This window comes from Corvus moneduloides, chromosome 4, assembly GCF_009650955.1.
Source record: "Corvus moneduloides isolate bCorMon1 chromosome 4, bCorMon1.pri, whole genome shotgun sequence".
Lineage (NCBI taxonomy): Eukaryota > Metazoa > Chordata > Aves > Passeriformes > Corvidae > Corvus > Corvus moneduloides.
In genome coordinates this window covers 19,917,933-19,931,036 of record NC_045479.1, presented here as the reverse complement: position 1 = coordinate 19,931,036, position 13,104 = coordinate 19,917,933, and the positions used below count along the sequence as shown (strand labels likewise).

Below are 13,104 nucleotides of genomic sequence, written 5' to 3'. Positions count from 1 at the left end.
TCACACCAGGAACTTGAAGATGCAGTCAGCATCCTGCAAAGATAACTCAATAACCCAGTTTTGAATGGTACATAATAGAGCTTGGGAATGTTGGGATTACTTTCCCTTGAGAAGGATGCCAGGAAAAAGCACAGGCTTCATCCTCAGTTCTCACTTAAGTTTAACTCATAAAAACCACAGTCTGAAAAATTACCCATTAAGGAAACAGAAAGTTCCCTAATTCCTACTGCCAAAGTACTTGGAAGTCTTGTAAGAGCAGAGGGGATCCAGAAATAATCACTGAAAGTGCTACATTTACATCAGTCCTGGCTATGAAGCTATTACTTTATTTATGCCTGCTTAAGCTGGAGTGGTTTTCCTAGGAAGAAAGGTTCACATAGTTTTTATACATGTGTATGTGTCTGCTCTCACCCAGTTTTACAGCTGTTGGTGGGATGAGCTCCTCTCCTGCTCTTGTGTGCCCATACTATGTAACTACATCACATCCTCTCTCTCAGGCACTTTTATCAATGACAGCAGGCATTGAGAGAAAGGCTCTAGTAAAACACAGCTGTTAAGCCCGAACAAAATCTGTGAGAACATCTTAATAGGCCCACTTCTGGTGAAAAGACTTTTTCCTTTACTGCACCTAAACAAAGCTGAGATTGGCAACCTTCCACTTCAGCAGAAGATAAAGTTTATTGAACAGAAAATGGGACAGTTCAGCAGTATTTTCTGTTCTAAATGGGGCAGGAACAGCAGTTTTTGGATGTTCCCTTTAACAAGCCAGAATTCACCAGCCTCTGCACTGTTACTCATACTTTGTCAGACCATCACCTCTTATGTTGTTGATTTCTGACATAAAAGATGCATTTCTCTCTATTTTCTAAAGGTTTTTCAGATCTAAAGGCTACAGAGGGAAGTTTCTACTAATTAGGCTTGGATTTTTAAGTGTATCCTGCTGCTACTGAAAACTGAGCAGCAGGGAGCTCAGCCTGTTCTAGCACTAAGGGAAATGTCCTCATTAGTGCCCATCTAGGAATAGCAAAGCTGACCATACACCAAGTTTTAACAGCAGAGGTGACAGCCCCAGAATAAGCACAACTGAAACACTGAGAAAAGCAGGAAACACTTCCCATACTGACACCATTTTGCTTCAGAGCTGACAAAAAAAAAAAAAAAAGGTAAACTTACAAGTGCATTTTGTGTTTATTAATAGCAAACACTTGTCACTCCAGCGTGTAGAGAAAGCAGCTGGACCACAGCTATGTTGCACATGATACCCTCAGCTGAAGTATATGAAGAAGCACGAAGCATGACTCTCAAGTGTGCTCTTTAGTATTTGTGAAATGTAATCAAGTTTTGTCACCCTCAAGCCAATCAAAGCAATAAGAACTTCAGCTGTACAACAGAATGAAGGTTGCTTAAATCTACAAGTAATTTACAAATTAAGAATACTGGAGGAGGCCACCCTACACTTCCAATATTCCCCTTTGGTTTGTTAGGCAAAATCATTCCCAACCATACAGGAGGTGTGAGCGACGCTACTCAAGAGGTCAAACAGTGAGGTGTGGGTAGTAATGATAGATTTCTGAGTGTATCGCTAAAAATAAGTGATACTTTAGGAGGTTGATTGCTACAGAGCACAAAGTTGCACTGCTATAGTAAGTGCAAACTGCCCCAAGAAATGGTGCACCTGCCCTGTTCAGTAACTTACTGCCGAAGGCTGCTACTAAAGCTGACCTTGGCAGCTGCTGACACTCAGAACACTCAGCCTGGGCCAGTAACAAAAGGCTCTTCTCTAGGATACCACTGCAGTGAGCAGAACCAGAACCCCCCCCAAACTAAGCTTCCTTTCCTTGATGTCTCAAACAAGCATAACTTCAACACAACTCGCTAAACCCTAACACAATAGCCACACTGATAACGTGGCATATTTTGGGCAATATAGAAGCCTAGTAAATGAAAAGCAAGTTCTTCAGGTCAGTGTTTAGTACCCTCACCTAATAAGAAAACTTATTTGGCTTCAGACTGCAGAAACTTGTAACTTCACAGAAGTTCTGTTAACAAAACAGAAGAGATTGGTTCTTAAGTAGAATCACTGTGCAGAAGCATCACTCCTATGTCCTTCTTCCACAGAAGAAGGCAAAAAAACCCCCAAAAACCCTCAATGTAAACACTTTCCACCATGTCTGTGAAGATGTTTCAAAGTAGAGGCACAAGTGAGAAAGTGTAGTGCTTCATCCAACCATTAGATAAAGTTAACATAATGAATAGAAGTTCAACATGTCTACAACTAACCAGATTTAGCTTCAGTCACATTAAGTATCTACAGTGCTTTGCCATACTACAGGGACCTAGAACAAGAGTGAAAATGTCTAGGAGAAACAGCATTAAGAATATGTGAAAAGAACTTCCACCTTTAAAAAACACCTGTAGAAAACAGAGCTGCTGTAGTGACACAAGTCAAAGGCACGGTTTCCAAGTGCCAGGGAGGATGGTGCCAGCTCACAGGCAGTAAGACAGTTCTGGTGGGAGTTGTCCGCATATTTAATCAAAGGAGATGTTTTTTCCCCCTCATCTGTAAAGCTTCTGCTGCATATTCTATGGAGTCAAGTCACAGACTCCAGCACAAGCTGGCAGGCCTTCAACTTCCAATGCCATCTTTAAACACCCTATGTCCTCTTCCTTAGGCTTGCAGGGGATACCTAACTCAAATACTTGTTTCAATTAGCAAGTTCAGTACAGCTCTCAGATACCAGGTGTACTTGGCTAAGCAGCACAGCAGGTTTGTAAAAATAAATCCCAGCCACAGGCAGACACTACACAAGTAGGTGTGGCTGTGCCAGCACAGAAAGGCCCAAGGACTGCCAACAAAGAGCCTGTTTGCACAAAGGACCTCAACATGCAGGACCATACCTTAATTTCTTTCTGCCAGCCCACAAGATGAGCTTGCTATGTATAAATTTAGAGTTGGTGGTGTTTGGGAACATTTTATTTTGTACATGACAAGATTTTACACCAAGTCAGTTAAATAATACAAATTTACATTCATGAGGAATGTTTTTAGAAAAGTGAACTTAAAAAAAAAAAAACCTCCTTTACCCTTTAAAACCCCATACCATCCCTCAACATTTTACAGTGGAAAAAACCAAAACAATCTAATTCACATTCCCTCTTAACCCCCCAATGCAGGACAGTAGTTGAGTGCAGTTTACAGTTCATCTTTCACATCTGTGGATTCCTGTGAAGACAAAAAGAGAATCAAAATGTTACTTTTTGAAAGCAGAAAAAGGTTACAAGAACTGCCCCAGAAGAACAGAAATTTCTATTACTGTTATTGCAGGTTATACTGCTGTGCAAACTTAACAGGAGTGGCATCAAAATTAAGTAGGTATAGTACAATAAATACTGCTCCTCAAATTCATTCTTACCTAATCTGACATTACATAACATAACAGCAGGAAATCACATTGCTATAAGCTATATATTTGCATAAGTCACAGGACATCATCTTGCAGGTCTCTTCCAAAAGCAACCCAAGAAAGCAGGCCCAGTTGGGACCTCAAACAACTTTACAAGTTGGTATTGAAGTTATGGTATTAGAAGAGTTCAGCATATCCATCATTAAAACTGCAGACATGAGCTAAGTGAAGGCTGACTTCACATGGCAGGTGAACTGTTTAGAAGCAATGGTGTTGTCTGGAGTGTTGTTCCAAGCCTATACTGCGACCATTTAAAACTATACTCTTGCTGATTTGTTCATGTTTTTGCCCACAAGCTGTGGAAATACCACAGATAATTGTCTTCACTAGAGGATTTGCTGCCATTTTCTTGCCACAGGGCACTTTTACAATCTCTTAAGCATAATTTAGCTCCAGCTTTGAACATATCTAAGTGTTATCTTTTCACAATGTAGTTTAATAATTAATTTGTATTGCAGGTTTTTTCCCCTCCAAGAAAAGCCTGGAACACCTCACACTAAAATCTAGTGTCATGAAAGGCAAAGTGAACACCTTTATTGCCAGGTAGCACCCACAGGCAAAGTTCCACAACTATTGGCAAGAAAGCATCAAACTTGGGACCCTACCTTCTGTGTTTCACTATCCTCAGCATCAGCATCCACTTCCTCTTCATCCTGCTCCGCCTCCTCAGCTGCATCTTCAGGCTCTTCAGGTTCCTCATCCACCTGTACACAAAGGTCACAAGCAATTTGCTTTACTTGCTTAGGTTTTTCAACTAGCTGTGCAGTAGCTAAATACAGGCTATGGAAGAATTCACTACCAGTTCCTAACATTTGCCACAAGCTACCTGAAGGAAAAAGTAAGACCTGTCTAGCACTGATCCACTCCAGCAAAACAGCCAGCAGTTCTTGCACAGCATTATGAGAACTTTGATTACTTACACGCACTTAGGAATTTCTCCATTAGAGATAGGGGTCAAAGGCCTGTGTGCCCAATTTACTCCTCTATTTTTTTTATTAAGGACAGGACAATACTTGAGAAGCATAACGAAATAGCAGAATCTCAAACTACAAAGAAAAGCAAGGAAGGGAGACCATGAGTAAGTACAGACTCATGGCTGGATTTCTGGTGGCCCACTTAAGTGCAGGAAGCTGGATATGTTTAATTTTATGCAAGTAAATCAAGCAGCTGCACTTTTTAAGATGGAGCAACAGTAAGTCAATTATCAGCCCCAAGCGGAAGACAAACTAACCTTTGCATCCAGGTCAATGTTTAAACTCAAACGAAGCATCCTTTCTATTCTGTCTCCATATTCCTTAGTGTCTGGCAACATATATCCTGATCTCAGAGTTGCAGTTTCAAACAATACCACTGCAAGATCTGAAACAGTTTTGTCATCTTCATTTTCCTAATATGGAAGAACACAAGAAAATCAAAACAGACTTGTTAAAGCAGGTTGTATGCAGCGAAGTCAGTCAATGTTTCACTACTCTTATTTATTTACCTTGACTCGCCTCAGCATGTCCTTGATCAGTGGATGCCTGGGGTTAATTTCAAATGTCTTCTTTTGGCTGGCATAGTAGCTGAGAAGAAAAATTGCAGCACTAAGTTTCAAAGTACAGGACCCAATTATATCTTTAAATCCACATACACTGGTTACAGTCACAGTAACAAGTGTATTCCCCCTGTTTAATACTTGTGCAACTATGGGAAGCATTCAAGTTACTAAGTTCATCTTGTCACCAAATGACAGATATCAAATGATTAGTCTTGCTCACCAGGCAGTTTTACATATTGGGCTTGGAAATAACAATGTAAGGCTATAATGAAGAGTAACTTGGTTGTAAAATGACCTTTAAAACACTTAGGATCATCTGAACCAGGTGGAAGCTTGTTACAGGCAAACCAAGCAAGGGAGGCAGTCAACTGCATTTCATGTCTGCTGCTACAGAACTGGAAGCTTACTTTGTAGATATATCCTTCCCAGTCTGGTAAGCTTGAGCCTTCATGATTCTTTCCATGTTACCAGACCAGCCATACTGACTAGCCACAAGAGCACATGGAGACTGGGTTAAACGTTGAGATAGCACAGCTTTTTCAATCTGTAGAAAAAACCCCCAAAACACCTTAATGTTAGTTCACAGAACTTATACAGTGAATAAAGTAAATAACTCTGAACTTCCCTGTCAATTCAAGAATTTCTGAAAAATGTCTAAGATGACAGTCTAACTCATTGTTTTCCTGAATAAAGGTATTATCCATAAAGGTTTACCCCATGATGGCAGAGAAGCTACTGTCAAATCTGTGTTCAAATAATCTGCAAGGTATGTTGTAGCAAGTACAGCAAGTAAAAATAATCATTACAAATAACACAGTATTTTACCTTGTCTTTTAGAGCTTTGTCTTTCATCCAGTTTAAGAGTGGCTCAAATTCCTTTTCCAAGGCTTCCCGACTCTCTTTAGACTTTTCACTTTCTTCAAACTTAACTCCTTCTTTTGCTACATTCTGGAACCTCTTGCCATCAAACTCTGGCAAAGCCTGAATACAATATTCATCTACAGGTTCAGTCAGATAGATCACTTCATAGCCCTTTTTCAGCAGACGCTCAACAAATGGTGAGGACTCAGCCTAGGATGAAAACATTTGGGATGTCAGTTTAATTGCATTGGTATCAACAGTTACCAAAACCTGTACAACTATCTGACAAATACTGGTACCAGAAAAACTGAACTGCAGGAGTAACATAAGCATGGAGTCTCCACTTGTGCCATAAATACACAATTCACAATGTTTATGGTACTAAAACTATAAGCTATAATGTACCCCTTTTCCCTCTTTCTTTCACTCTCACATACCTCCTTTCTGCTAGCACCAGCCATGAAATAGATTTTGTCTTGCTTCTCCTTCATTCTTTCCACATACTGATCAAGGCTGGTGAGGTTACTTTCATGATGAGAAGACTGGAAGCGCAGAAGTTTAGCGAGTCGTGTACGATTGGAGTGATCCTCAATAACACCAAGCTTCACATTAGTACCAAACTCTTTCCAGAATGTGTCATTGTATTTTTCCTCTGCAATCTTCTTGATCATATCAAGAGTTTTGCGAACAAGTTTCTTTCTGATCACCTAAAAAAAAGCAGCAATACTGAGTTACAACAATAAGTATTTGGAAGAGCCCTCACTGCAACCTCATTACAAAGAATAGATTCCACTTTGTATCCCTGATCTGACATAGAGGTAATCTGCAAACAGCAATACCTGAGCTTCCTTTATGTTAATTTCAGAGTCATGTACCAAAATTCATCATGCTATTAAGTCTTCTAAATCTTACTGCTGTCGTGTGCTTACAATGAAGGAATTTAATTGTTTTAATTAAAAACAACTAGCTTACCTTTAACAATTTATGCTGCTGAAGTGTTTCACGGGATACATTCAAAGGAAGATCATCAGAATCCACCTAATTGAGAAAGAAAATTTTAAGTATACCTGGCAGTATTTAAAAAAAAAATTAAATGCAAGTAAGATATATAATACTTACAACACCCTTAACAAAGTTAAGATATTTGGGCATCATGTCATGGAAGTCATCAGTGATGAACACTCTTCGAACGTACAGCTGAATTACAAGAGGAGAGAGCAGCCAAGTTACTTTAGGGTTTTTGTTTTTCTTTTCCACAAAACCATAACCACACACTTTCCTGTCCTACCTTAATGAAATCACTTTTTTTGGATCCGTATTCATCAAACAGTCCACGTGGAGCAGAATTAGGAACAAACAAGATGGATTTGAAAGTTACTTCCCCTTCAGCAGTGAAGTGGATGTATGCCATTGGGTCATCATGTTCCTGTGAAGAGAGAATGCTTTTAATTGACGTGGGGAAAATACCAGTGAGTTAATGTTTCTAAAAATAACATGCTTTTGGCAAATAAGTGCAATTATTTAAGAACTAATCCATGTAGCCATGCTTTGTTAAAGTCTATAATGGAGACAAAAGTTTAAGTTACAAGAGCAGAGTTACTCATGTAAAAATAACCTGGAAACCTTCCAAGTTTTGCTGGATTTTAACAAGCCAGTTGCTAATAAGTTACCAACAGCACAATAACCAATAGAGTATCATCACACCACATGATACAAAGGTAACACTTCTAGGAAACTCTGTCTCCCTCTTTCTTCCACCCTGCAATAAGCACCACAACCCTCTGACTTAAATACAAATTTCCCTGTCAACATTGAAACACATCAGTAAGCTCCACATGCGCTGCAACATAATACTTCCCAAACGTAGACTAATCAACACTTGGGTGGCAGTACCTTCTCTCTGGAAAAAAGATTAACTCTGACTGAGATGTTATACCTTCCAGGCTCTCTGCAGTTCCATCTACTGACAGCTATTAATTAATTCTTCAGAAATAGCCCATCCATAAGCATTCTTTTATTTACATAGCAAGACATACTACAGCAAACCTCTTCCTTTGGAATCATCTTGAGGCCCAGAGCTCACCTTGGAAAAGGTTTTGTAAAAAGCTTTGTATTCATCTTCTTCAACTTCTTTAGATGGTCTCTGCCAGATTGGTTTTATGTCATTCATGAGCTCCCAATCCCAGACAGTCTTTTCGACCTAGGTAAATAAACACCACAGTATAAAAAACTCTCATTCTTTTACTTCATGCTTGGCCAATTAAGGGCACTCCACTGAAGCCAAAACAAAATAGCATGTAAAAATCCCAAACATGCTCTTTCTAATTTATAAAACTATGCAATGGCCTGGACATTCTCATTTTAAGTACTCATGAGTGCAAGACATGGGAACAAAACTTTAGTCTACATTGTAGTGTGTTCCATGTATATTTAACACATTCACTGAGTACCAGTATTTCTGTTCTAATGCCACTCTGGAAAAATCTTCTCAGCAGAGTATATTAAATTTAAACTTGTCAACAGTGTCAGACTTCAGAATTCCGCTTCCATTTCAAGCAGTTCATGCAAGTACTTATAATTAGCTGTGACCATAGCTTCACAAGGCTACTGCCAATCATCTGCCTGACTTCTACCTAAGTCTGTTTCATTTACAATCTTCTTTCCTCACATCTCACTTTAAAAGGATTTGTTTCTTGAAAGCACACACTACAGAAATGCACCTCTGCAAGACTACCTAGGAAAATTGCCATCTATCTGACATGAGCTGCAGGACCCCAAGTCTAACAAAGCTTACCTTCTTAGTTTTTGGCTTCTTTTCTTCCTCCTCTTCTTCAACTGCTGCTTCATCATCTGTTTCTTCTTCTTTCTCCTTTGCTTCCTCCTCTTCAATGGGTTCTTCAACAGTCTCTGTCTAAAGAGACAACTGAAGGTGGGGATTTGAACACCTTGACTTCCTACTAGGTATGCTCTAGTATTCTCTCAAAAAGCTTAATCTCATAGCACTAGCCTGACTTCTGCTATTTTTCTGTTGCAAACTTCTCAATAGGTAATATTTTTCAGTTGCATTTTTCATTAACACATACTTTCCTTCAATACACTGTGAGATCACCATACTCAAATTCAAGTTTGTCAATGCTTTACATATAATGCTGATCAAAGACTTGGTGGATTTTAAGTTGGTGCTACACCAAGAAAGCATCCCAACAGGCCTAAGACACTGCTCTGTTTTTTTCAGGATACCTAGCCATGGTTCTGCTTGAGAGCTTAACAGAGCTTCCATCTACCAAAGCCAGTGTAAGAAAGATCCATCTAAGTAATAACCAATGTTTTTCCTTTGATAATCTTCTTTGAGTCAGAATAAAAACAAGCTCCTTTAAAGTTTGTGATTTTAGCAACAGACTAGCATTTAGAGAAAAAACAACTACTAAAACACTAGCCAAGAAGTCAGGAACAAAAGAATTTTAGAAATTAGACAAGTGGCAGCTCTATGACAGGACCTTAGCCTTCATGAAAGATCTGGCCAGACAGCTGTCATAACCAAAGCTTACACTGTGCAATACTCAGTTAAATACACTTACCTTGCTGCTCCACACATATATGGGGAAGTTTATGAACTGGGAATATTTCTTCACTAGATTTTTAACAGTGTCCAGCTCAAGGTAATCAGATGCTTCTTCCTTCAAGACAAGGCTAAATAAAAAAAACCAAAACCCCAACCAAACCTTTTAAAGTGCTGGACAAGTATTTTGACAGTTTCATAGCAAAAGATACATTTCTTATGCCACTGAGATTGACCAACTGAGCCAGAGCATGGTGCTGATAACCAGGATTGGGGGTTTATTCACATATGGGCCATTCATTTAAGAGGTGGAGTTGATGATCCTTGTGGGTCCCAATTCAGAACAATCTGTGATTTTTGCTGCAGTTGTAGCAATTCATATTTATGCAAGTGAGCTTTTATTAGTACAACTCCAAGTATCTTAAAAAATACAATCCTTACTCAACTAGCAGTTGTTTTCACTGACTGAGGCAGAACACAATATTCAAAAGTTTAAATGAAAGCAGCAAATCATATCAATACTTATCAGGATTTTGATGCACCCTCATGGGCTTTACCTCAAACTAGAGCACCAAGATCTACTTTTTTACACTAAGTGCCACCTCCAGAAAGACATCTTCTAAACCCAGGCCAAATAAATTTACCTGCTCATGAAAGCAATGAAAATAGGACTGGCAAACTACCTCTAGTCTGAAATTTGCATCAGATCAGCCTCACTGGTATATAAACAGCAGCTAGTTTCCAAGACAAAGCTCTACAGCTCCTGTACAGGTTTTGCCAGGCCAGAATTGTGTTGAGGGACTGAATGAACCTGTTTGGAAGTACTTGGTGACAGTTGTCAAGACATTCATAGTTTTGTTAGCTCATCAAACAGAACATGAAGCAAACTACATTTCTTTTTGGCTCCAGTTTATATTTTGCATGTTTCTATTAAACTGAATAAAGCTGTATTATAAGAATTAAATTAGCCACAAAGCTAAAGTCACTCACATATTCCAATAAGCAAAGTGTACCCACACAACCTTTTCTATTTTAAAACTAAAGAAACTTAATACTTACGTTATGGTTGTGCCACGTCCTAAGGTGTTCCCTCTTGGGTCATTGATCACAGAGAACTCATTTGAATCTGACTCCCAAATATGCTGAGTATCATTGTTGTGTTTTGATGTGACAATAACTCTGTCTGCTACTAAGAAAGCAGAATAAAAGCCAACACCAAACTGGCCAATTAACTCAGATGTTGACTGGCTATCATCCTGCATTTCAGTCATCTTGTTTAAGAATTCACTTGTACCAGACTTTGCAATGGTACCCAGGTTTTTAACTAACTCCTCCTTTGTCATGCCAATACCCGTATCTGTAACATGAAGCATGTTCTTCTCTTTATCACACTGAAAAAAAAAAAAAAAAAAAAAAAAAAAAAAAAGGAGAAAAATGCAGTTTGACTTCACTCTGAACCTTAATACATGCCGAAGAAAAGTGCTACATAGTAGTAATCAAATTCAATCATGCCTGGCTACAATAAATTGAATTTGCAGTAACCAGAAATGAGAAAGACCTTCCTTCGAAGTACTCCAATACTTCAGTTGCTCTTTATAAAACCAGAAATGTATTTTTACCATTAAAAGAGAAGTAGTCTTTGATAAAGTTAATTGCAAAGGTCCTCATGTGGTCCTAGTTTGTATTTGCATCAGCATTAAGCCAAAGACTGAGATTTAATGAAGCAAGGACTGAGATTTAATGTTTTCATGAGATTTAATCTTTTCACATTCCTCCACCACGTCTCTTAGAGATGTTCATATCTAATGCTTCTTACCTTGATTTTGACTGTAAGTTCCTCATTGCCAGCGAGAGCATTTTCATCAGTTAATGATATCAACCGTATCTTATCTAAAGCATCTGAAGCATTTGAAATAAGTTCCCGCAGGAAAATCTGAAATAGAAGCCAGTAGTCAGGAATGCCAGGAGACAGACACACACCCCTCCAAAATTCTAACATGAGCTGCAGATAAAGGCACTAACCTCTTTATTTTTATACAAAGAATTGATAATTAACTTCATCATTCTGTTCACTTCTGCTTGAAATGCAAACTTCTCGGATTTTTCTCTGATTTCTTTGATCTGGGATGCATTTAGGCCATCTAGCTGGATAGCTTCTTCCTCTCTGTTAGGACAATGAAAAGCCTATCAAGGAATCTTGTCCACAAACAGCATCACTAATTTTATCACAAAGCAACAGCAAAAATGCTTAATTGCTGATGTAGCACAAAATTACATGATCAAGTGAGTCAAGTGCCAAGAATAGCCATCCTCAACTGCATAACCTTAATTCAAAACTTGAGTGAAAACTCATGCTTGCAAGTGAGACTCTTTTCATTAAAAATTCAGGGAATAATACAGGTAATGTTAAAGCCACTGCAATCCTCAGCATGTGGTGCACCTCACAGGAGGTAAGGCATTTCACAGGCATAGAGCGATTTCATCCCCAGGCACTAAACTGACACCATTTATGACATGCACGAGTAAACCCCAATTAACAGTTATTGATATTCGACAAAAACAAGTTGAACTTTTCTGAATCGAAGTTCTCAAGCTCGTTTCAGTTTAGAAGGAAAAACAGTCTTTTGCAGAAATGCTTTATTTCCTCCAGCTGACAGGATCACTCTTTTGAATAGCGTTCCTTCCCTGCTTCTGAGGCCTGAGGCATAACTGGTGCTCAAACTGACCCTTCCAAAACCAGGACGCCTCAGATACCAACCTCTGAACAACTTCATCATCCGTTCGAGACCCTTCTCTGCTTTTGCCCAAGTCATCTTCCACGGTCCCATCTACATCCACCTCATCGGCTCTGACCGACACTGGGAAAACAAGGAAACCAACGCTCTGAACCCGATCTCCATGCTACACTACCCAACTTCTCCGCTCACCCCTCCCCACGACTTTAGGCTCAGCTCTGCCGCTCCAGTCCCCCGCCCCCTCCCCAGGGGAGTTCAGCCCAACCGGAGACACGCGAGAGGGGCAAGCGGAGGTCCTCTCCCACCCTCCGCCCCCGCCCGTGACAGCGCATGAGCCGCGCGGCCCCCTCCCCCCGCCGGAGAGGGCCAGGCCCGGGCAGAGCAGGCGAGGGGCCGAGCACCGCTTCCCCTCCCCGCGGGGCAGAGCGAGGGGTCCCGCCCGACACCCCACCTCCCCTCGGCGGCCTCCGGCCCCCTCGCCCCAGCACACGGCGGGGGAAGGCGGGTGGGGGGGGGCCTGTTGGCCGGGACCCCGACACCCTTCCGCCAGAACCTTCTAGAAGCCCGCGGGCACTCACCGGCCAGGAGCAGCACACCGGCCAGAGCGAGCGCCCACACGGACTTCATGGCGGCCGCGGTGACAAGAGAAGAGCCCCCAGCGCCGCCGCCTCGCGCTGCCGAGCCCGACCCGCGCCGCCGCCGATCCCGCTGGAGCGGCCGCGGCCCTCCCCCTCCGCCTTATGAACCCCGGAGTGGGGGGGGCCTGCGCCACTGCGACCAATAGCAGCGCACCACGCCAAACACGCAGCCAATGGGAAGCCTGGGCAGGCGGGGTCTGCAGCCGTCGCCGCCAATCGTGACTTTCCATGTGCGGTTTCCTGCGGTCGGAGCGTGGCCGGCGCCGATTGGCGGGCGGGGCGGCGCTCGGCCAATGGTGTGCGCGGGGTG

General features: G+C 41.1%; 1 protein-coding gene across 1 annotated transcript; it reads right to left on the bottom strand.

Moving 5' to 3' along the window:
• Positions 1-2,959: 2,959 nt before the first annotated feature.
• On the bottom strand, positions 2,960-12,896 carry HSP90B1 (heat shock protein 90 beta family member 1). The gene is made up of 18 exons (XM_032106540.1): positions 12,735-12,896; positions 12,180-12,279; positions 11,444-11,585; positions 11,238-11,354; positions 10,481-10,812; positions 9,441-9,552; positions 8,657-8,773; positions 7,946-8,062; positions 7,151-7,288; positions 6,982-7,059; positions 6,835-6,900; positions 6,300-6,569; positions 5,827-6,072; positions 5,409-5,545; positions 4,948-5,026; positions 4,696-4,851; positions 4,070-4,168; positions 2,960-3,223 (listed from the first exon to the last, which is right to left on the bottom strand). Exons 1-18 carry the CDS (start codon positions 12,781-12,783, stop codon positions 3,194-3,196), a joined length of 2,385 nt encoding a protein of 794 aa, XP_031962431.1. The 5' UTR covers positions 12,784-12,896; the 3' UTR covers positions 2,960-3,193.
• Positions 12,897-13,104: the final 208 nt, after the last annotated feature.

Excerpts from the sequence above, each read along its gene's own strand:
- HSP90B1 (XM_032106540.1), bottom strand. The coding sequence starts at position 12,783 with ATGAAGTCCGTGTGGGCGCTCGCTCTGGCCGGTGTGCTGCTCCTGGCC. Across the intron at positions 7,060-7,150 it reads AAAAAAGTGATTTCATTAAG|CTGTACGTTCGAAGAGTGTT; the intron begins GTAGGACAGGAA and ends CTTGTAATTCAG. Across the intron at positions 6,901-6,981 it reads TTAACTTTGTTAAGGGTGTT|GTGGATTCTGATGATCTTCC; the intron begins GTAAGTATTATA and ends TTTCTCAATTAG.